The sequence below is a fragment of the Oenanthe melanoleuca genome, chromosome 4A (genome assembly GCF_029582105.1).
Source record: "Oenanthe melanoleuca isolate GR-GAL-2019-014 chromosome 4A, OMel1.0, whole genome shotgun sequence".
In the NCBI taxonomy this organism is placed as follows: domain Eukaryota; kingdom Metazoa; phylum Chordata; class Aves; order Passeriformes; family Muscicapidae; genus Oenanthe; species Oenanthe melanoleuca.
This window is the reverse complement of record NC_079338.1, coordinates 11,113,227-11,136,212: the sequence shown is the minus strand read 5'-3', so window position 1 is coordinate 11,136,212 and position 22,986 is coordinate 11,113,227. Positions and strand designations below refer to the sequence as shown.

The 22,986-nt window shown below is 41.4% G+C and overlaps 1 protein-coding gene across 1 annotated transcript in view; it reads right to left on the bottom strand.

Moving 5' to 3' along the window:
- KIAA1210 (KIAA1210 ortholog) overlaps nt 1-18,323 on the bottom strand; it is a 40,355-nt gene extending 22,032 nt beyond the window's left edge. Inside the window, exons 1-2 of the mRNA XM_056491699.1 lie at nt 18,173-18,323; nt 2,704-2,780 (exon numbers count right to left, since the gene is read on the bottom strand). Coding sequence (XP_056347674.1) covers nt 2,704-2,780; nt 18,173-18,234 — 139 coding nt within the window. The 5' untranslated portion in view covers nt 18,235-18,323. The remainder of the gene's footprint in view (nt 1-2,703; nt 2,781-18,172) is intronic.
- Nucleotides 18,324-22,986: the final 4,663 nt, after the last annotated feature.

Sequence of the window (22,986 nt, the reverse complement as noted above, 5' to 3'; positions counted from 1 at the left end):
AAAAAACCAAACAAACCCAAAACCACACCAAAAAACATGCCACACCATAACAAAAAAGTGATTCTAAGGATGTCTGAGAGGAACAGACATAAGTCTTGCCACAAAAGCAAACATTGCCAAGATACTACTCCAAATCCTTGTCTAGATCAGAAGTGATGCTAACTTTAGAATGGGGGCTACAGAAAGGATTTCCAAACACTGCCAAGGAGCAGCACCCAGCTGGCTTGGGACAAGACTTGTATCATTGTGCAGCACAGAGTATCTGATGCAGACCCATCAGTTACTTCAGTGCCTCCTCTAGACTCCCATTTATTACTGATGTGTGGGGTACACCCCTCCAGCAATAACTCTTCTTCAACCATGCTTTGCTCAGCTGCAAACATTCAGTTGCCTCAGATGAATGAGAAGAAATCCCCCAAGTTTCCCTGTAGTTCCAGAGACTGGCACTTGCCATATTATTATGTCAAAAAAGATAAAATGACTACTAGACACTTAGTGCTGGATGCAGATGAAAACTGGAACTGTTCTATGTGAGAGTACTGAGCAAAAAAGACAGGGTTCAGAAAGACAAAGCTCTTGTTTGTTTTCTGCTGTGAACATTGTGCTCTGGTTTTGCACACCACTAAAAGGATGCCACCTTTAAGCTAAAGGTGCCTACTCTCAGTGCACTGTGAAGCAGCCCAACATAACACTAAATTGGTAGAATGCTCAATGATACTTGAATCAATAAAATACAAGAGGACCTTAATACTGGAAAAAAAATCTTTGCATAACAAAATCCAAACTCAAACAATTATGCCTATTTCCCTTTCATCCACTGATGATTTTTGAAATCTTATGGTTGCCTATCTTCAGTTTTATGGCATTAAAAATAAAATACTCAATTTCTAGGTTACTGCCCTAAAGAGGAAAACCCTTCTCAAAAATTAGTTGTTTATGCTATGTTCTAGCCAACTATAATAGAAAAGAAGCAGGAGTAAGCATTTTACTTTCTCTGTAAAGTTTGTGTATTCTGTATTTTTTTTCTGCATGTGTACTGCCTATTTCATTGTGTCTCCTGTGCACAGAGAGAATTAACTCAGGACTTTCTGCTCCTTGAACAAAGAAAAGGATGCTTCTTCCAGTGCAAAAATTGAAACTGCAAAAAGCATAGGGAACATTTGATTTGGGAGGTCAATAATCATATTGAAATTAAACCATTCATTTGGGGATCTTCTATGGTCTCTGACTTCCTAGGGTGCAGTCAGGACATATTTTCTATCTTTTTGTCCCTCAAATCCAAGGACTAGACAGTTTCAACATTAAAAAAGAACAGAAAAAAAAATCCCAAACCATAGACAAGATTCTCAGAAAATGTCACAATTCTAGCTTCATAAAAAATATCAGATATTGGCAGACAGGCAATAAAGTCATGGAATTCAGTAGCACTAACATTGGGTTCTGACTGTTTTTGGACAGCAACCTGTACTACAGACAATAAGGAAAACCTCAGTATATCAGTCTAATTGACTGCACTGTGAAGGGTGGGGATTTCAGCCTCCAAGAGCCTTTACATCATGAGCTAATTATGAAGAGGGAGAGGTGAGGCAATTCTCCACTACTTTGGAAGCAAACAGAAGATTCTAAAATTACTTTATCCAGGTCCAGCCAAGAGAATCTTAAACTCCTTGGCAACAGTGCAACAACCTTTAACTGTTTAAAATTTTGTTCATTTAGGGTCAGAAATATTCCTGGTGGATTTAGAGCCAACACTTCAGGTCATGAGCCATCTCCTGCTTTTCCTATCACCTGGGTCAGAATCTGATCTCTTTTCTAAATCTTTTAGTGAACCCGAGTACAAAATTTTCATGCGTGGGTTTACACAAGTTTGCTGGGATAGCACTAGACAGTGTGACAAACTAGATTATAAATCTAAGAAACCAAACAGTGCTCAGCATCTATCATTACACTTTCTTCACCTCTATCCATCTGCCAGGCAGAATTCAACTAACTTATCTCTTCTAACAATATTTTGATAGTGGCAAATATATTTCTAAAGGATAAAGCAAGATGACCTTTGAGACACAAACATTTAAGATGATTGCAAAACATTAGCCAAAGAAAAGAGAGAAAAATGAAATGGTGTGACAGCCACTTCCCCAGAGATGCTTCAGACATGATGCTACTCCTCATATTCAAACCAGCAAAGGGGATGTCCTTTAATGTAAACAAGTCTCTGGCATAAGTAATATGTTTTCCTTTCTTGCCTATTATTCCATCCCCTCACACTGTTTGCATCAGACCATGCCACCAGATTAAAGAATAAGTAACAAACTGCTGCTTGTGGCCAGAAGCAGAGAAAGGAAGAGGCTGCTGGGGGTGCTGATACAGCTCCCACAGACAGAGGCTCCCACCTCTGCAGGTCTGTCTACACAGGCACAACAATCAGCTCTTCAAGCTCTAACATCCTGCTTTTAAAATCCAAGTCAGAATCAAAAGGAATATCCTCCAACAGGATATGTTGTTCCAGTATTGCACATGAAAACATCTTTTCCATAATACTGAAAGCTGACAAAGTCACACAGAATTTTCTTTACACTACAAAAGAAGCCCCAAAAACACAACACTGCAAAACAGTGTTGTCACTGTTATCACCACAGACCTGACTAATTGAAGAAAATAAATCTTACAAATCAGCTATACATTTAGAGAACAACTGCTTACCTGTGCACACTTCAACTGTGTCTCCAGTTTCAGGTGATGGTGTGACCTCTGTGGGTCTCGTAGCCATTATATAGTCACTGGAACAGAGATGAAAGTATCAGTTAAATTTTAGTCCGTCTTCCCTGCAGAATATGGTCCCACCCAGCATGAAGAAAGAACACAGCTGAATCCATTCTAAAATTGCATACCCAAATGGTTATCACATATATGCCTTGCACACTTTTTTGCACTTTGGCCATGGAACTTTTCGCTTTTCAGTGACACATTTCTCCAACCTCAACTAACAACCAAGTCTAACCATTGCCAGCACCTCTCTCTTGTTAGGAGACCAGAATCAAAGCTTGCTTTCAGGAAAAATGTCATTACACTTGCTCAGCAAACACTGTAATGCTTCCCAGTCTTAGAATAATGAACTTTTGCTAGAGAGTGACAGCTCCACACTACTGTAAAAACATAAGTAAGTGCTCAGCTGCACAGGGTTCATGCATTAGAGTCCTCACAGCAGGCACCAGTCTAGTCTGTCATCATTATTAAAACCAGTTAAGCATCAGCACTGAAACATCATTCCAGGCTATGCTACATTTGTGGAAACCAATAGATCAAATTTATTTTGGATCCAGTGCAATCAGCTTTTAACCACAAGCTCTGAAACCTTATCGCCAGCAGGGCTATTGATCAACCAAATTAGCTGATGGCATCATCTTCCTCCCTGATGAAAACAGAAGTTCAGCCTAGTTTTAAGATCATTCAGTGTTAACTGGCTGCACTTTGTATTTTCCAAATGGGTGTCTGTCACAGACAAAGGAATGAAGCAGCAGACCACAAGAGTTTCACTACAAATGTCAACAACAATGGAAATGTGACAGTTTAGCAGAGCTCATAAATACTGTCCTTTGTTATGGAAGATACCTCAGTCATACTTTTGTTTAATTAGAGGTTCCCATATGCTGTCAGGACTCGAAGAGTAAGAATCTTTACAATCCTGCTCCCTTTTCTGCATAGATGACATCTAACAATTTTCCACATTTAAGTGATGTAACAACACAGCCAAGTCATAATATATCAACAGCAAACAAGACTGTGATTCTATACTAATTTGGCCAACCACTAAACTCTTCCATTTCTTCTGTATCACCCATATATTCTAAAATCTGTCATGCTCCAAAGCACTGGGACTTTTCTATGAGCCCACATCCTCAGACAGCCTTAAAAGATAAGGTGTACAAACTCAGAGGCAGAGGTGTCTGCCAGAGAAAAGAAGCAGCTCACAGAAGTAAAACAGGCAGAGCTCCTGTGAAAAGAGAGGCCATGGAGTTAAGCATTCCCTGCACTGGCCACATACACATGTAAACTGTCAGCTGCTGAGCTGAGGGGAGGAATCAGGGAGGTATAAAGGAGAAGCAAAGTGCAGCCAAACAGATCCCCTGTGAGCACTGGCACAGGACAGCATTAACACAATATAGCTTCAAAAAAATCTCACTTCAACTTGTTAAAAAAGTGAAAGTGAAAAAATTATTGCAATAACCAGGACTAATTACACCTTTCCTAAATGAGATGCACTGAGGTTGTTCTTGAAACAATTGTTGGGCAATATTGACAAGCAATAAAAAATAAGATTCCTAGATTTCCTCCTGGATGATCATAACCATTCAACTTTTATCCTTTTCCCCCCTTGTCTCATCAATTATCTATGAAAATTTTTGCAATTCTTGAATACTTTATTTAAAGCAGTTATCATTAGACTTTCTTATAGACTCTTTTTGTATATTAAAAAGAAATTTGGTTCCAATTTTTCCTCACAACTTTATACATCATGTATACTGTGTTAGATTTTTCGGAGGTAAAGAGAAATGCATTTGAAATCAAATATCAAGAAAGCATTCAACAAATCTACAAGGACAAACTGACAAGTCTCCAGACTTGAGTTAATTTTCACAGAATGTGAGTGGACCTAGTATTTGGCTCATCTAGACCTCTAACTTCTCTTTTACTCACCTTCAATTAAACCAAAACAAGAGAAAATTGATGCTTTCAGATTCAGCTTTGTTTGCATCAGTTCAATATATACTTAACTTGATCATCTCAGCTGCTCACACAGAATCCTTACAGCCTCTGAAGATATTTTGACTGCAGTGTTTAATATAACTGCAAGCATGTATTTCCAATTGGTGTATTTTTTATACAGGTAGAACTACAACTGCACAGCAGTTCAGCTCTGAGGCAGTTCCTTCACAGCCAAATCAGCTCCAGTATTACCTCAATTTTATAACCAGGTTCTCTGGGGTGCATGGAGCTCAAGTGTCAATTACAGGAGTGACCCATTTAGGACCTAATGGTTTGGTATCTTTGTATACCTCATCATCTTTTTCCAGTGAACTGAACATGACAGATTTTCTCAAGCTTTGAGTTAGTTGAAATAGCTGAATTATAGGGAGGAAAACTCCCATATAATATATAATGTATATATTCCACCAGCAAAGTGGAGGTCCCATCATTAAAAACCTGATTATATACCTGGAGGAAAGTTAGCAATTAGATGGCATTTAGACTTCAAATTCTGGAGGCAGTGAGTTACAGAGAACAGTTAGCAAATGTTCTGAGCACCAAACCCTAGCCTGGAGGTCAGTGTAGTGGAGAAAAAGAGGACAAAACCCCTTCAATACAAACACATGTGAGTGCACAGGCATTAACCAATCGAGCCTCCAGACATTCACCACTTCCAGGCCTTAATAACAGCAGACAGACACAGTGTCAGGATGTATCAATACCATGTACATCCAGTTCAATCAGCTGTACTAACACCCTGTGAGCTCTCCCAGAGCATTACACCATTAGAGACAAAGTTTTAAACAAATACTGTCTGTGTATTGATTTTCAGTGATAAAAATATCAGGTTAAATAAATGGCCTTTTAGAGCAGTATTTCTGATACTCTTGAGATGCTACAGGACAGCTGGGAGAAGATGCTCACAGAGGGATGCAGGAGACTTCTCAGGTGGGAGCAGGGACAGACATGGCCAGCTGAGACAGGACAGCTGCCAAGTCACAGCTCCTGCTTGCTTCTAACTAAAAGTGGAACAGTGGGCACATTTCCCCAGTCTGCAGCTTTCTAATATCATGTTCTTAATCACCTCTCAAGCAGTATTTCCATTCCCTGCACATGCACAAACCTCCTGCTGCAGTGGTACACTGCACACAAGATGTCGAATCTCTGCCACATCCTTCAAAAGCCAGACTTGACCACGGCCAGTAAGTCCACTGCATCAATTCCTATGCAGGGCCATGGAAAAGACTGAAAAAAGCAGTGTTCGCCTCTCCCTGCATAGGGCTGGATTACAACTGTGATTTAATTAATTACCTACAAAGAGTGACTTCCTATACAGATGGAATCACAAAAATAATACTGACATTACTAGACCCTGTTTGCATTGCTAGGGTGTACTTTAAAGCAATTAAACTCCTACAAAGATGCAGAATTTGCTTTGCCTTCAAAACAGACAATGGAACTTAGTGGTCACACCTACCCTCACTTGGTTTGAGGTATTAGATCTAGGCTGTCTGCTATCCCATACAAAATTCCATTGATAGCCCTATAGCGCTGCATTCACTCTTCAACTCATTACAGGAACTAATGAGTCTGAAAAGTAAAAAAACAAAAAATCTCCAGGAACAGGAGAAATGCCCTTGTCTCCCCTTTAAAAACAGAACCAACTGGACAAATATTTGGAGTACTCTATGGGAGGGCAGTGGTAGGGCAAAAGAACTAAAGTTCCAGGATGGTGTTCTGACCATTTGCTTTGCCGAGCTGAACACATGACTTAATATGTTGTACATGGAGGGTAGAGGGGTGGGAGAAAGCTAAATGAAAAAAGAGACAATTCCCTTTCACTGCTTGGTTTGTGTATTTCAGGACTCCTGGGTAGTTAGCATTGTACAGGACTCAAGTTTCTCACATTTAACAAAGGTCCAAGACAAACAATTTCTGCTCAGCCTCAGAAAAGGGACATGGCAAGCAAGCTCCTACCCCACCTTCAGTGTTTCTTCAGCTTCAGCCCCATGGCTTTGCATAAGCATTCCAGAAGGCCTATGACAGAGAGATCAAAGGAGATGCTGAACCCTGAACAGCCTCTTTCTTACCAAATAAATGCTTGAGGAAATAAAGCCTTAAGAATGGAAGGCACTGCATTCAGTTAGCATCTTCATAGCCTATAGAAGACAGACAATGGCAAGCAGCCAAGAGAAAGAGGTGACATTTTGGCCTGGAGCTTTTAAAGACCAATTTCCTCCATGCTACAAAAAATATTTGAAATCAAGCTTATGCTCCAGATTTCAGGACACACACTTTTCACAGCAAGATGCATCAGCACAGGAAAATGGATCCTGCGGACCTCACCTGGTCCTCCAGATCACCACCCTGCAGCCAGCCTCCACCAGAACACACTTCAAGCTACTGCAGAACCTCAGAGAAAGCCCCTCTATTTCTCCTGAAAACCAAGGTTTAAAAAATACAGAATGCAGGGTGATTCTGATTACATTCTGCAGCAGAAAGTGACAGAGAGATTAAATTTTCTTCTCTCTTATTAAAGCACATTAGAGGACTTTGTTCTGACAAAATGTGGTTGATGGCTTTCCTCTCTGGGAACCCACCAAGCTATCAATGAACTTATTAATCCAATGACAGCTAAGTGAAGTAAAGCTTACCCTCTGAACAGTATTTCAGAGTCAATCATACAGCAGTAGCAAAGCCAGCAAGATTTCTATTCAATTTTCACATCCCTTGAGCATATCACAAACTCAACAACCAAATCCCCCTTTGCTCCCCAAGAGATGAATGACCTGTACTTCAAGGCTCATGGTCACAGAATATGCTGAACAGTGTGGGATTCAACAAACAGCTTTGTTGAAACAGAGTACAATCCAATATGACAGGAGGAACCAGAATCTGACCTTGTGCAGCTGATCCCATTGTGCTCTTCTACAATGTAATGTTTCTAGGATGAAATTCCCAGGTCTTTTTGCCAGCCCCTAGCTGCTATCTCCCATGGGGTCCCTCCCATGACTTTTTAATGTAGGTGTAAAAAACCAGCACAAACAACAGTTTACAGGATTCTTGCTACTTTCTCCACTAGTAATGGTGAGGGGAAGAGTTTATAAAGTTAATGAATATTAATCTTATAATTTTCAATGAAGGAGGGATAGCTCAAGAAAGTTTAAGGGCCTTTTCCAAGGATCACAAATAATAAATACAGCAGTAGTACTCACCAGGAAGTCTGTATATACATCTAGATAATACTTAATATCAATAAAACTTGACAAGACAAGATACCCAGAGCAAACATGGAGAGAGGTCTGTTCCCAGCTCTCACACTTTGCTTTCAGACGAGGTCTCTGATCCCCCTCTGTCCCCAAACCTCAGCTCCTCCATGAAGACTCCCCAGAGGAACAGGTCCCAGTGTGCTGAACTCTTGTTAGCTACAACCCACTTTGAGAAGCCTCTCCCTGACAGCGATTCTGAAGGATTTCTGCTGTTCAACAGTGCCTGAAGCATTATGCCCTTCCCTCCTAGTGAGTGTGTGTGTAACACTAATGGAAAGCAGCTGGTGGGCTGAAGCTGACTTTAAAAAAAAAGTAAAAGGAGGAAATGCCTTTCATACAGTCACACAGACTCATTCTGTAATTGTGTGAGAAGCTAAGAGGATAAGAAGGGGGAAGGGTAAATGGGAAAAATTCATAAGCACTGTGTTACCAGTCCAGAAACAGAGAGAGACAATGCCTCTGTCAATGAACTGCTGCCCCATCTCCACAGAGCCCACTCCTTCCCTCCCTGCACTCCTGCCTTTTGTTGATTTAGCACTGGAGAACTGTGCCCTGCATGTGGGGGCTGGTCTGTAGCACTGACCTGTACCTCAAACCTGAGCAGGGCAGCTGCTGTTCTGTACTCAGCTCAGGAGGCCAGACTGAAACCCAGGTACCAGAGCTTTGCAGCACTTGGCACCCACACCAGACAGATTAACTTGGTTTGGTGCCACTTCGAGCTGTCCTCATCACCTAATTATTCTGCTGTGCTTATTAGCACGATCTTGGGTAGCTGCTGTCTGTGAAAGATCTCTCTGAGACAATAGAGCAAATATCTGTCAGTTAGCCAAAAGCCAAGGAAAATGGTTCTTGATAGCCCATCCCTAAAAATAATTTATCACAGAGATTATACAGTGCTTTTGCAGGTCAGTACCAATCAGGAAAAATGTGACAGAAATTTGCCAAATCAAGACTGACTCTAACATAGTCATGATCTGAGCCACTGTAAGATTTTTGCCCCAGACTGTCTCAATTTTAAAGGAATGGACATTAAATGACCCAGTTAAATTTCACCATTTGGCATAAGTATAGGGCTAAGCTTTCCCCATGTGGTAATTCTTTTTCTTCATACTAACACACTGGGGAGATTTCAGGAAACAGCTGGAATGAGGATCTTCTCACTCTTCCTAAAAGAAAAAGAAAAAGAACAGCAAAGTCTTCCAGCAACCACACTAAAGGAACCAGTTGCCAGCAGTAGGACACTCTCAGATCCATTTGACATGAATACATTTGAAGTAGTTGTGGAGGAGGAGGAACATGCATTTAAAAATCAACAGGGATGTAACCAAAGGCTGCCTTTGCCAGTTTGGGAGCTACTCCCAGTGTGCATTACTGCCTTTGGAAATGGAGTCAAGGCAAAGCAACAGGAAATGTCAAGCCACTATCACTGAACAGCAGACATGCCTCATGCCAGCAGAGACAAGATGTCAAAGAGTCAAGCATGGGAATAAAAGTCAAGCTTACTGTCTCTGCCTCTCCAAGTGGCAAATTCAACAAGTAAGTGTAATCTTCCATCCCAGATCTCGTGGTGGGCATATATTTAGTCACTGTGTTCTAGCTTGTGTATGTGCTTTTTACCCCCTCTCCAAATCCTTAATTCATTTTGTTTCACCTGGAGCCTTCAAGCATAAAGTTAAGATGACTGGCATCTGACCTGTGGGAGTCCATGGGCTGCTTTGTAGGGCTCAGCAAAAGGTGGCAAAGGAAAGAGGTTTGCCATCAGCTGCCTTCAACATGCTCTACAGAGGCTTGGAAGACTGTGAGCCTGAGAAAATTCCATGGAAATTGCCAATATCTGCAAACTCTGAAGGTGACAAATATTAGCTTAGACAGCAAAATCTATGAGACAGAGCTTGTCTTTTAAACATATTCTAGCAGATGGAGACTATTGGGCTTGGGTAAATTCACTGGTTTTCCTGGCTCTATCACTGAATAGTAGGGCAAATTACTAGATTTCTAATAAGAACCAAGTTATTTATCACTCAGCCATGAGCTTCTTTACCTGTGGAATCACAATGGTCACACTGGAAAAGCTTAATGAGCCTTGTGGAAGAGTTAAGTATCCCCTCTGCTGCAGGAGAGCAGCATGCTGGAACCTTATGGACTGACACAAGTGCTAGAACACTCAGAAGGTAAATAACAAAAAACCCATAAAATTTCACAAGAGTAATCTGCATATAGGCCATGCCCCCATACTTGAGTCAGAGTGATTTCCAGCATGTTATTCTTAGAAACTGGGAAGAATCATTACATCCAGGGCCTGAAAGAAAAGAGTTTGGAGGGATTTTTACCAAACTAAGCTGTCTGAATATTGCAGGAAAAATGAGACTGAAACAATAGAGAACTGAACACCAGAACTGAAACATGGAACTTTTGGCTACATCTAAAGATTTCTCTTCTTTTAAGGTTTTTCCAAAACAGTCACTTATCCCTCAGTTTTTGGTTAAAAAGTAGCTTAAAGATGGGGAAAAAAAATTTTAAAAATCTTCAGATAAGATGAAACTTCTCAGGCCAAGAGATAATAAAGACATTTAATGGCCAAGAATTTAAAGAACACTGAAAAAAAAAAAAGGGAGGGGGGAGGCAAACAGAAAATTCTGGGACAAACTGTTACAAATCTTCACTCTGAAGATCAAAATGCCATAAAACCACTCAGCCATCTTTTGGCTATAAAGAAGCAAATAAAATACAGGCTTTGTGGTCTCAGAAGCTGCCTCTGGCAGGAAGCTCAGGAAACCTCCCTTCATGTGAAGTCCCAAAACCTATTTGTGTGTACTGCCTGTACACACAACAAATAAAAGCAAGGCAAGCTCCTTCCTATGCTGAAACACCCTGTGTCTGGCTGGCTAACCCCAAGTTCCCACTGCCCGTGGGCATTTCTGGAGCTCAGAGCCCATTTTGACCCTGATCAAGGACAGAGGCAGCACAGGGGCTCTTCTGCAGCTGTGAAGTTTGATAGTTTCCCTCCCTTCTTCTACTTGAAAGAAAACTTCCTGCTGTCCCTGCTCTGCTCTCCCAGCTGCTCTCTCTAGAGCCTCGAACTAGGCAGTTCCTGAAGGACAATTGGTCTTGAAGCACATGGAGAATGCTGGAGCCAAGGGAGATCATCCCTGTGCTCAAAGCAGCTCCTGAGCCATTTCTGTCCCAAGGGCAGCTACTGACCTTCCACTCTAGTGAGAGCAACTACTAAAAAGGGATCCTAGTTCTCTGGGATTCCAGACACAAATGCCTCTCTAAAACAGGATCATCTAAAATAAGATTATCTGAGCTAATGCTGTTTTGCACCAATGGAGTATCAAGCTGAATTTAACTGTATTTGAAGGCAGTGGTACAGTAGCATGAGGGAGCAGAGCAGAAAAACCCAGGAGTGTGACACCAAAGACAACAAGAACTGCAAGATTGGGTAGTGACAAGCAGGCACATGGGGGAGAGAATCAGATGGGGACAGACATTCTGTAAGATCTTCACAGACTGAGGCTGCAAGAAAGAAAGCAATAAAACAATTTGCTTCTTTTTAATTTAAGCTTTTGAAACGTTATTTTCACTAAACTGAAACAATGGAAAGCAGTTTCACTGCTAGAGTGAATCAGCAAACAATTCCTCCACGCCTCTGTCAGGTCTGTATTTTCCCATGTACATAGATAGTTTGATGGTTACCAAAATGTCTCCATCCTAATTCTGAGCTAGACTACTCAAATGCATCTCATTTGCATCAGAACTACTGTGTGGATCACAAGCACCTTGTTAGAAGAGTGATACCTGGAAACCCCAGCAGAAGTGCACAATTACATATTTCTGAGAATATATAAGCATAAATTAATTCATTAGGAATACAAGTCTAACATTTAACACTAATTAACACCAGACCCTTGAATCTCAGAGGCCAAATGGAACAACTACCACAAAATTTTGAAGCTGGGATGATACCTTGGCTCTGGATGGATGGTTAGAAAGCAAGACAGGGCAGCTTTGTCTGCACAGCCAAGTTTCCCTGCTCTGACTGAGAGTGCTGCAATTCCCTCTAAGAGCACCCTGGTCAGGACTGAGGTAGAGCAAATTTTCATCATAGCAGCTGCTATAGAGCTGTGATTTGGATTTGTGCTTGAAACAGTGCTGGTAACTCAGAGATGCTTCCTTTATCACTAAGCAGGTCTTACCCAGAGCCTTTTCTGCTCCTCACCCCACCCCAGCAGCGAGAGGCTGGGGGTGCACAAGGAGCTGGGAGGGGACACAGCCAGGACAGCTGACCCCAACTGACCTGAGGATATCCCAGACCACATGGCCTCATGCTCAGCATGTATCTGGGGGAGGAGGAGGAAGGGGGGACATTTGGAGTGATGGTGTTTGTCTTCCTGTCACCATTACATGTGACAGAAACCTGCTGTTCTGGGGATGCTAAACACCTGCCTGCCCTGGGGAAGTGGAGAATAAATTCCTTGTTTTCCTTTGCTTGTGTGCAAATGACCTTTGCTTTACCTATTAAATCAACCCAGGAGTATTCTCACATTTACCCTGGGATTCTCTCTCCAATCCCATCAGGGGAGAGTGAGTGAGTGAGTGAGTGAGTGAGTGAGTGAGTGAGTGAGTGAGTGAGTGGCTATTGTAGGATTTAATTGCTGGGGTTAAAGCACAACAGTCACAAAGATACCAACATGCTATAGCATGGAGATAGGATACAACAGAGCACAGAATCTCTTGGCACTTGTACACTTACCCAAATGCAGCAGGTATAAGAATACATTTACAAAAATGAAAAATTATGTGTGTGGCCCAGGTCACACCTTTTTCACACATATTGTGTTGGAAACCTTGGGCTGTTGGCACAACCTTGACTATTGGCACAGTGATGAGCAGTGACAGCTCAGCATGTGCAAGCAAAATTAGACAGGATATCAACTGACTGGGTTTTTTCTTTCTTTCTTTATACAGCGACTCCCACAAGGGAGTGAGAGGCCACCTGCTAACTTGAAACAAATAATTATGAATAAAATAACAATACAAACAAAACAAAATAAGAGAGTTTGCAGTTAGCATTTGCTGTATTCAAAATAATATTTAAAACTACTTAATCCATAATAGTTTTACCAGCCTTGAGACTATAACAGATGTAATGCAGATATAAGCTTGAATCATGTTAGTGTAGAACACCTTGTGCTCAATTGTTTTCCTACAGCAGGAGAAATTTGTGGGGTGGAAGGGAATCAACCTTGGAATTACCTTGGTTTTTTCCCCTGTTTCCCCACAGACAGACTTATCTCAGATTTTCTCAAATCTGTCTGTTAATCAGCTCTACCTGCCCTACACTAGCTCAGGTAGGTTATCTACTGGAGTACAACTTGAACCCACTGCATTTTTGTCCCATATATAATCAGATTTCAGCTTCTACATTCAATTCTTGACCTTCACATCACAGCAGATATGAAAGCCTAAAACATTGTAGACCTCTGCACAAGGAGGAAATGACAAATTAATCTCTCCAGTTGGCTCTAGGGGTACAAAGCTAGACACTTGGTGCAGCAGAAGTGTCTAAGAAGAGAACACAAGGAAAAATTATGACAAGATGTTTTCATGGCTCAGTCTGGCAAAATTATGTAGACAAAAAACCTGATGGTCAAATGATGCAGAAGAGTGAGAATCATATTCAGCAGATTGTCCCAGCCCAAGCTTCTGCCCCACTGGAAGTGATGTAGGACAGGCAGCATTAGAGGTCAATTTGACAGCATATCTGCCACATACTCTGAACCTTGGTGATAGCAAAAGGGCTGTGCTACTGAAACCAAATAAACAGGCCTGCTTGGAATTCCTCTGCCTACAGCAGCAAACACACTGTACCACTGTGGCTGCTAAAACAAACACCATCCAGAGAGAAGCATGAACAGAATGAGGAGATGGGAGTGACTCACTGGTGTATTAACACAGAACTGAACTTCTTGCACAAAGATGAGTACAACAGAATGGAACACAAAGAGAAATAGTTGATTTTTTTGTTAATAATATAGCACCATTGTACTAATGGTGCCTAACTGCCTGTAGTGCCATGGCCCTGACACCTCCTTTTGTTCACCCTCTCTGCTATTTTTGAAAAAGAGAACAGGACTTAAGCCTCTATATATTTAATACCAGGCAGAGCTCTGAATGACTCCTGTGGGCTGCAGACAAAATGCTCTCAAATGTCCAAACACCCTATAATTGCCAAATACAGGAACATGCTCATAGGCTGTGTACTGAAAGATTCCTCCAGGAGACTCACAACACCTGAGGAGTGTTTTCACCTCAGCTCACTCTCTCTGATTTGGCCTTAGTGGGAAGAGCTCTCCACTTTTCACAAAACTGTTTCTTGAAACTCATTCAAGGGTTGTCTCCCCACAGGTGAACTTGCTTTGCTGGGCAGAAATCACCTATCATACTCAGATATTTTCATCTCAAAATCCCCCAACACTGAAAAGCTGTTAATGAGTGATTCTTGCTCCTGTGAAATAATTTGCTAAAGTGATGTACAATAAAAAGACATGTAAACAAGACACATTTCAGAATACCAAAGTGTTTATGGGAAACATTTCACCTGTCCTGAATTCATCAGCCTCATAAACAGCTCCCAGGAAGCCTGCACTGATCCCAAAGCTGCACAGCTGCCAGCTGAGCCCATGGACCACGGCTGGGCAGAGGTGATGCTGGGGGATGCCACAGGCAGGCATGGCCAGGGAACTCAGTGTTTTGTTTTAAACCCCCTGGATTCCTGGAGAGATGCTTCATGTCTAAAGCTGTGCCAAAGAGCAAAGCACCATTCCCTGCAGTCAGCAATGCAGCTCCTCAGCCCCCGTGGCAGTGACGCCTCCAGAAAGGGACAGAGGCCACAGGAAGCCAATGAGCTGCTGGCAGAGCAGAGCCAGCAGCTCCCACTGCCCCACGGGTCAAGCTGCTACTCCAGTAGCAGTTGGTGGAGCTTTAAACCACTTCCAATCCACTTGTCACTGGCCAAGCTAAAACAGCAGCTGCTTGCTGTGGATGGGGAGCCAAAGGCTCCAAGGACCACACAAGCATGCAAAAGCTGTAAAATTGTAACTAGCCTCAAGAACAAAGGGATTTTTTGGATTTCCACCGTCCCCTATGAGCCAAGAAGGCTGGGGTGAAGGTGCAGGGGCAGTGAACAGATAGATTATCATCAGGTGGACAGCTCTGTCCCGTCTTTGGAATAAACCCAGCAATCACCACAATCTCTTCCTGACACTTATCTGAACAGGCAACAACACAAAATACAGCAACAGCACCTAACCCAGAAAACATATTTTACTCAATTTCATGGCTGTAATATCATTTTAGATTGGCAATTGCTTTCATCTCAAACAATCTAGAAATATATTGAAAATTCTACTGATGCGTTCTTTGATCAATTTGCTTTGAAGTTCAATGCTGAGCTTCTTTGAAGGATAAAAGTGCACATCAGCATTTTTTTGACAATTATGGAATATAGGAAAAAAGCACAATACCCCACTGGAAGTGCAAAGCTTAGCAAAGGAGAAGACATTCAAGCTGAAATGTCCATAATTCTGGGATTGTTTGTGAAAGGCACCATGAAATCCTGAGTGACCACAGTAGTTAAATACATTTTCTTATAGTCTGCTATAGAAACCAGTCTGAGCTGGCACATAAAGCCTTCAGTCAAATATTTTATATAGCTTCTAACACACTATATTTGTCTTTGGAAATTGGCAGTTTGCATTGACCATCAGTGAACCTTACTATTCAAGTAACCACATTTTCAGCTCATAACAACATACTTGGCTAGTCCCAAAAACTGAGGAGCATGTGAAAAGATTCCCCCATAGGCTTTAGGAAACTTTCATATCTATTCAGGTATAATATTTTTTTCTGGCACCATGTTTGGAGCAAGAAAAAAGACAGAACTCTGCACCAAGAGCAATGAGCTATAAACTTAGCAGAACAATTCAAGATTACTCAGGTTCCATATGCTGGTTAGAGAAATATGAAAGCAATCTAGAAGTTTTATTTCAGCAAAATAACAGGCAAGATTTGGACTGTGATAAAGAATTACCTGGATTAGGCTTTGGTTTTGTTTTTTTTTTTCATTTCATAAGAGAACATTAACAAAACACAGGGACAATACTATGTGTACAAAGATCAGATTCAGCCACACATTATTACAGTGTACCAAGGCAGAGCCTTTGCCTCCTCTGGTAAAATGTGGGGAAATGGGATAAATGTGACAGAAGCACAGGAGAGCACTACCTAAAGCAGCTTTTAAAACACTCCAGGTGCTTTAGCTGGACTCAGCAGCTCCAAGCCCTGGAGGGAACCCTTCCCCAAAGTCCACGGCAGGTTTCTTGGCAGGTACTGAGCTCTAAGTCACTTTGGCCAAATTCCTTCTGGTACCCAAGCCAATTGCTTAAAGCATAAAAGTAATTTCATTCCAAAAGAACTTTCATTCAGAAAGCAAACTAACTGCTACAGGTCAAATGACCACGTGAGAATTTGGGAAGTTGTTCCAATGACACATTTGTCAAGAGAGACAAATACTTCATCTTAAACTCCAAACAAATTCCATTGAAAAATAATCTCAGGCTAAAATTGATCAATCAATATTACTGCAACTGGTGTCTTGAACTTTTTTTAACTGCCAATAACCACAGCCAAACCAGCATACAAAATTTGTGAAGAGTGAAAAGGGTTAGTAGTTGCATTAATTCACCTGGGAACATATCACAAGGCTGAAGTAACAGGCTGAGAAACATCACCTGTGCATATATATCAAGTATAGAGACCTAACTGAAGAACATCAAGAAAGAAGAGCCTGTTGAAGAAAAAAACCAAAAACTTGTTCCTCCTAAGTCAGGTGGAGATTGACCAGGAAAGAAGAGATGTCCAGCCTTTATAGTTTCTCTCTGAATTTCAAATTTGTTTTAAGTGCATTAGATTCTGAAGGATTTGGGGGGGAGGGGGGGAATCAAGCAATGTAAATCTACTACTTTTTGCCAATTCAAGTGCCAATCCACCCACCTTCATCGGGACTCACCCGATGGCACTCACTGATGGCACACTCTATCTAAAGCAAACTTCTCTGCCAAATATTAATTCCCTGTTGCTATTTTCAAAGGAGGAAAGGAGTCAATATGGGATAGAAATGCTAACAGAAACCCAGTAGGAGTCATGCACCTTTGAAAATGCACATTTCCACCAGAGTAATGTGAGACAAACTGTTGGTGTGAGGGATACAACCTTTGGGAGAAGGAGAGTCAGCTACCAGGTTCACTTCTGAATTATTTTCCTCCCTCTGCTATCCAGGACTTACCCACACATTTAAATATCAGTATTCACATCTTAAGCCTCCAGACAAAGTTTCACTTGCCTTCCACTGTACATGTTCCCTGTCTAATCCCTCACCCAGTGCAAGAATAGAGCCCTCTGCAGTCTGCTGGTGCAAAACATGATCAAACAACTCCTCAGGTTTGGCAGCAGGAAATTTTGTTCCATTCCTCAGCTAGGAGAATGTCAAAGGAAAAAAGAATGCATCCTCATGGTGGTTTAAAGCACAAATACTAACATGCATTCTCTCATTCTCTTTTCCATTGATAGTCTACTCCAACAGAACATGCCAGCAAAGCAATAAAAAATAATTCTTTTAAATACAACCAAATCTCTCAAGAGGGAGCAATTACAGAAACAAACCTCAGATTGCTTAGAGAAAAAATGAGCTCCTCAAGTTCTTAAGGCATTTACTGCCAGACTTGTAGCTGAACATTTTTTAAAAGCCAATGTGAAATTCTGTATTTCTCCTTTTTATGTGTTAATATATAAGCAATATAACTAATCACTAGGGAAGAGGGCATTTTCCCTCTTGCTATAATTAAACAGGAAAAGGTACTTAATTTCTTTTTCAATACTTCACGTTTATACCTCTGAAGGAGAAAAAAACTGTGACCAGACTAATATTTTAGCCAGGACTTATTTTTTGCACTTTGTGCTCAGGCTTCAGACACAAAGCACAACCACTTTGTTCAATGCTGCAGCTACAATACAACAAAGACAGAATTTCCAAGCAGCCACTAGACTCAGCTCCCTTTGGAAAGGTGTAGGGGAGGGCTCAGCATGGCACTTACTTTTTACTTTTCAGGCACCCGTAGAACCCAGCCATGGTGCTCCCCAGGAGGCGTGTGTGCATTTAATTCATGCTGAGTGCAGATGCCAGCACAGGGATTCTGGCAGCAGAGCCCAGCGCCGCGGCAATTCCCGGCCAGATAAAGTTCCTGATCCCTGATCTGAGGCACTCAGCCTCTGCTGAACTGGCTCCAAGGAGGGCTGTGCCTGCTCCATAAATGGTTATGAATTGTTAACTCCCCCTTTTCCTGTCTCCTTCCAGCTATTGGTACGCACAGCATCCGAAGTGTAAAATGCCATATGGCGTTTGATTCCCTCTCCCTGTGGGACTAATGAGAGGTTTGGTTGTAATTAGGATGTGAAGAAGCCCTGAGGAGATTAATTGGTAGTGTTATTTTTTAGACAGAGGAAAGCTACAGAAAATACTTGCAAGATCTTTGAAATAACAACTAAAGACTGAAGTTATTCTCCAGCACAAAAAGGATGCACAGGATCTTTCGAGGCAGTCATTATCCCAATTCACTGTAAATCACAATCTAATCTAACAAGCTGTTCTGCACATCTACGGGAAAAAAACCCAAACAACTGCATCTCTGCAATATTGCAAGGTCAGGCAAAAAGCTCTAGAGTTTAAATTAGCCAGCACACCCATATGACAGAATTACTGCCTGGTGATGACCTCTGACAATATACTAACAATTGTTACTCACTGTCACATCTAAGGAGGCACTCACTGGGTGTGGAAACAGGTAAATGCTGAGGAATATAAACCTCACATTCACAGGGGTGACCCAAGCCCTGGGCACAACATAGCTGTACACATTTCTGGCATTACATTGCATTAAATTCATATGGAAATGAATTTGCATCATGGCTATCAATGGCCTCTGCTGAGGTAAAAGCAGAGAGGAGGCAGGACATTGCTCATGCTGCCTGCACACAGGGAGGGAGCAGCAGCAGCCACTGTGAGCCTGCTCCTGGAGTCACATGGCTTGCTAAGAATATCAGCTCCTGATTAAAAATTGCATGGATATTTAAAAGTAGGAGGTTCATAACTCTCATAATAGCAAAGCAAAGATTTACAGTCATTCCTAGAAGATCAGGAGAAAACCACATTTGTTTGTACTTCTCAGCTGGTACATAGTGTCTGAATACTTGGGTCTGGCAAGCCAGTAGGAGTGAGTATTATTAAGTAGTTTTAGATGAGTTTCTTAAAGATATTTAGTAGAAATACCAGATCTACAGTGGAGAAGTCCTTCTTGAATACTTGGAAAAAATACTTTATTTTAATACCTTTCTCATAAGAGACACATGTAGTTAGAGAAATGGACCATAAGTGGCTCAGCAGCTTTCTAACAGTGCAGAAGTTTGATATCTGTGAATGGACAATTCAGTTTCTCAATTTTCCATAAAGGCCCTACACAAAGGAAAGCTGTCACACAAATAATAGATGACAAGAAGTGCAAGGGCCATCACAAATAGGGAATAAATCATACTCTGGTCTAGTTTCCCACTTAGCTGGAAAGCAAAAGCTTTACAAGCAACCAACTTCAATGGCATCCACAGAGTGCATTTGCATTTGCAGATCAAAGCTGACCTCAAGCAGATATAATAAAGTTTCTGTCTCTTGGGAAAAGACAAAGCAGCAAAAATACAGTAGCACTAGTTGAAGTTTTACCCAAACAAGTTTCACTGTTGGGAATTACTGCGCTTGTCACGATGACTTCACGCTGAATTCTTAATCCCAGCAGAAAAAGGATCCCTAGAGAGCATTAATCTCCAGCCATCAGACAAAGCCCACAGGAAAAAAAAAAAGCTAAATCAAGGCTTCAGCTGTTGGGCAACCACCACATGAAAGGAATTCCTGGAAATTACTGGAGAAATTCTGACTGGCCTAATGCACAAAACCTTGGATGTAGGACTGCATCTGAAATCTACCTGGAATTTTGTTTTGAAAGAAGCTGCCAATAGAAATATACTATGGTAAGAAATGAAGGGGACCTCATGAGAAATTCACATTTATATTTAAAATCAAGAAAGATCAAATGGCTTTCCAGTGGGAAAGCACAGTCCCTAAAGCTAGTGGAAGGGTGTAATCCTAATAATTTCAGAAGAATTTCATCACTTTAACTGGTGTAATACAGCCTGGAAGCTTCAAAAAAATCAATGTACTTGCTAACATAACACAGATTTCCTGTCTCCAAACCTCCTCAGATGGCTTGCCTTCAGAATATGCTTCCTTTCAATAACATTTTTTTTTCATGCATTTTTGTCTTGAAGTTACTTACCTGAACATGCAAAACTTCATCTGTTGGCTTCCATTTAGGTCAAACATAGTCCTGTTCTTAGCAGCTAGCTGTTTAGCAACACACATATTGCACCATCTCAAAACCCCCTTACTTTCTAAGAAGCACAAACTAGTAAACAGTCATTAAAAATAATTATCCCACCTCAGGATTTAATACTTTTTGATTCTCTATCTTCATATCACACTCCGAGGCATGCTGGATTTATTATTCACTGCTCTGCCTCTTTATCACTAGCACAGCTTCAAATGGCTACACACTGAGAGTTTTGGGTACAGCCCTGAAATCTTAGATGTTGATAAACATCACAGCTCTATGACCACAGGCAAACCAGTGCAAGCAAGCAGGGATGTGCTGTACCTGCTCTGACAGCCAGACATTGCTGCTGACATTTGCTCCTCACTTGTCAAGTGCTAAAGTGAATGGGCTGCTCTGCTGCCAGTTAATTAATTGAAGCTGTTTTCAGCTGGGAGGTAGACAAACACCAAATAACCACAGACGTTGGCAAAGTAAAGATGGTTCTTCAAAGATAGGGAAGACAGCAAGTTTAAACACCTGAAATTTCAATCAGATCTGGATTTTCTCTAAAGTTTGTGGCTTGGCCTGGTTGAAATAGCCCAGTCTGGGCCCACTCTTTTGAAAATATGGCTTTCTTCAAACTCACTGTCATGCCTTTCCCTCAACAGCCCAACGTTGCACCAGCCCCCTGCACATCCAAATCACTGCACATCCAAATCACTGCACATCCAAATCTGCCTCCTTCCCCTGCAGGGAGCACAAGCAGTCCCAGGAGCAAGCTGCCCTCCCACAGTGGTACCAGCAGCAAGCTCCCAGCACTTGGTAAACTTCCCAACAAGTTTCTTAATTTCTCCAAAGGGAACGAGGGAGGCAAGACTGAGCAAGGTCCAGCCACCCAACCATTGAGAAATCCTTGCACCAAAAATACAGCTCCTAAAATCATCAAGCCATTTGTTTCACATGCACTGGCACTTCAGACATTGCAAAAAAGGCTCTTCAACTTGAGTAACCAACAGCAGCTACTAATCCAATGGAGGAAGCTCAAACACATATGTATTTCAAATACCCAGGATACATGCCAACAGCTTGAGAGCAGAGGTGTTAGGAGCTACACACACAGCCAGCAATCCTGAATATGTTTTTTGTCCAACTGTGCTTCTTGCAGCCTCTTGCCACTGGATCTCTAGGGGCTAATCACATCCTGGCCTCCCCAGCACCCTGACTGCAAACACCTCACATTTCACAAAATGCTCATCCAAAGCTGGCTTGCATGGCATCAGGACACAGTGCACAGCAGCAGGAAGGGACCAGATGTCACACAGTTAGGAAAGCATGCATTTCACAAACTGTTTAAACAGGAGTCTTTGGTTTACATTTCCTAAATTTTATTCAGAAAGGGGCAAAAGTTTCATTTGAGCATTTCCTTAAACAAACTTAGAGGTAGGAGTAAAAATCGTACACCAAACTGATAGACATTTCAGATTTCCAGTGTATTTTGATGTCTCTGAACTGACTTCCTCTTAGCAAGGTAAATGTCACATTGTGTTAGGGTGAGCCACCTGGATTTTATGTCATGAGGATTCTGTGTGTTCCTTACAAGCATGTTGCATTTGTACCCTAGCAACACTTTGCAACTGTGTGCCAGCATAAATGTGCCTCTCAAGAAAGACTTTGCTGAAGAAGAAAGGGATTCAGCTTCCTTACAAGTGAAATTCCCAGGCTGGCAAATTGGCCAGGCTTAGAAATTTTCTGTGAAAACTCTTCAGTTCTAAAGAAACAACTAAACACGCATCACTGTTAAAAGCTGCACTATCAGAGCTTTAAACAAACAGGGTTAGAAACAAACACAGTAGTCTGCAGACAACAAAGAAGTGGAGATAAGAGGATTTCTGCTTTCAGAGTTTATACATCCATCTGTGGTTAATACTATGAGGAAAATGAGGGTCAAAGCCTATCACTGAAACTGAAAGTAGAGAGTGCAGTCAGAGGCATCCAACTATGCACTCTTTCAGCTTTTTATTCATGCACTTATTTATACATGCATTAATAAATTCTTCATGCCAGAAGAATTTGCCATACTTGCTCAGTAATCTAATTACTCTATGCTGCTCTAATTATGTGTGTTTTCACACTTGGCATGCAATGTGTGGGATTTGGGGGATTTTTGTTTTTGTCATTCCCTATTAGAGGTACTTCCTGCAATCTCCTTCAACACTAAGAATATTTCAAAGACCACAGCAATAATATAATAATCTCTTTGATTCCAGTGTTTGGTAATTCAGTCTTCATTTTTTCCTTCAGTTTATCACAGTTGTCTTCTCCTCTGAGGAAGAAGTAAAGAAAAACTTTGGTTTTATGGTGTATCCAGCCCATTACTGAATTCTAAAATATGGCCAGAAAAATACTTGGCACTCTAAATCTATCCTTTGTGTCCCACAGCCAAATGTGAACTCTTCCTGGATTAACCAGAGATGAAGGTCAGACCATGTGTC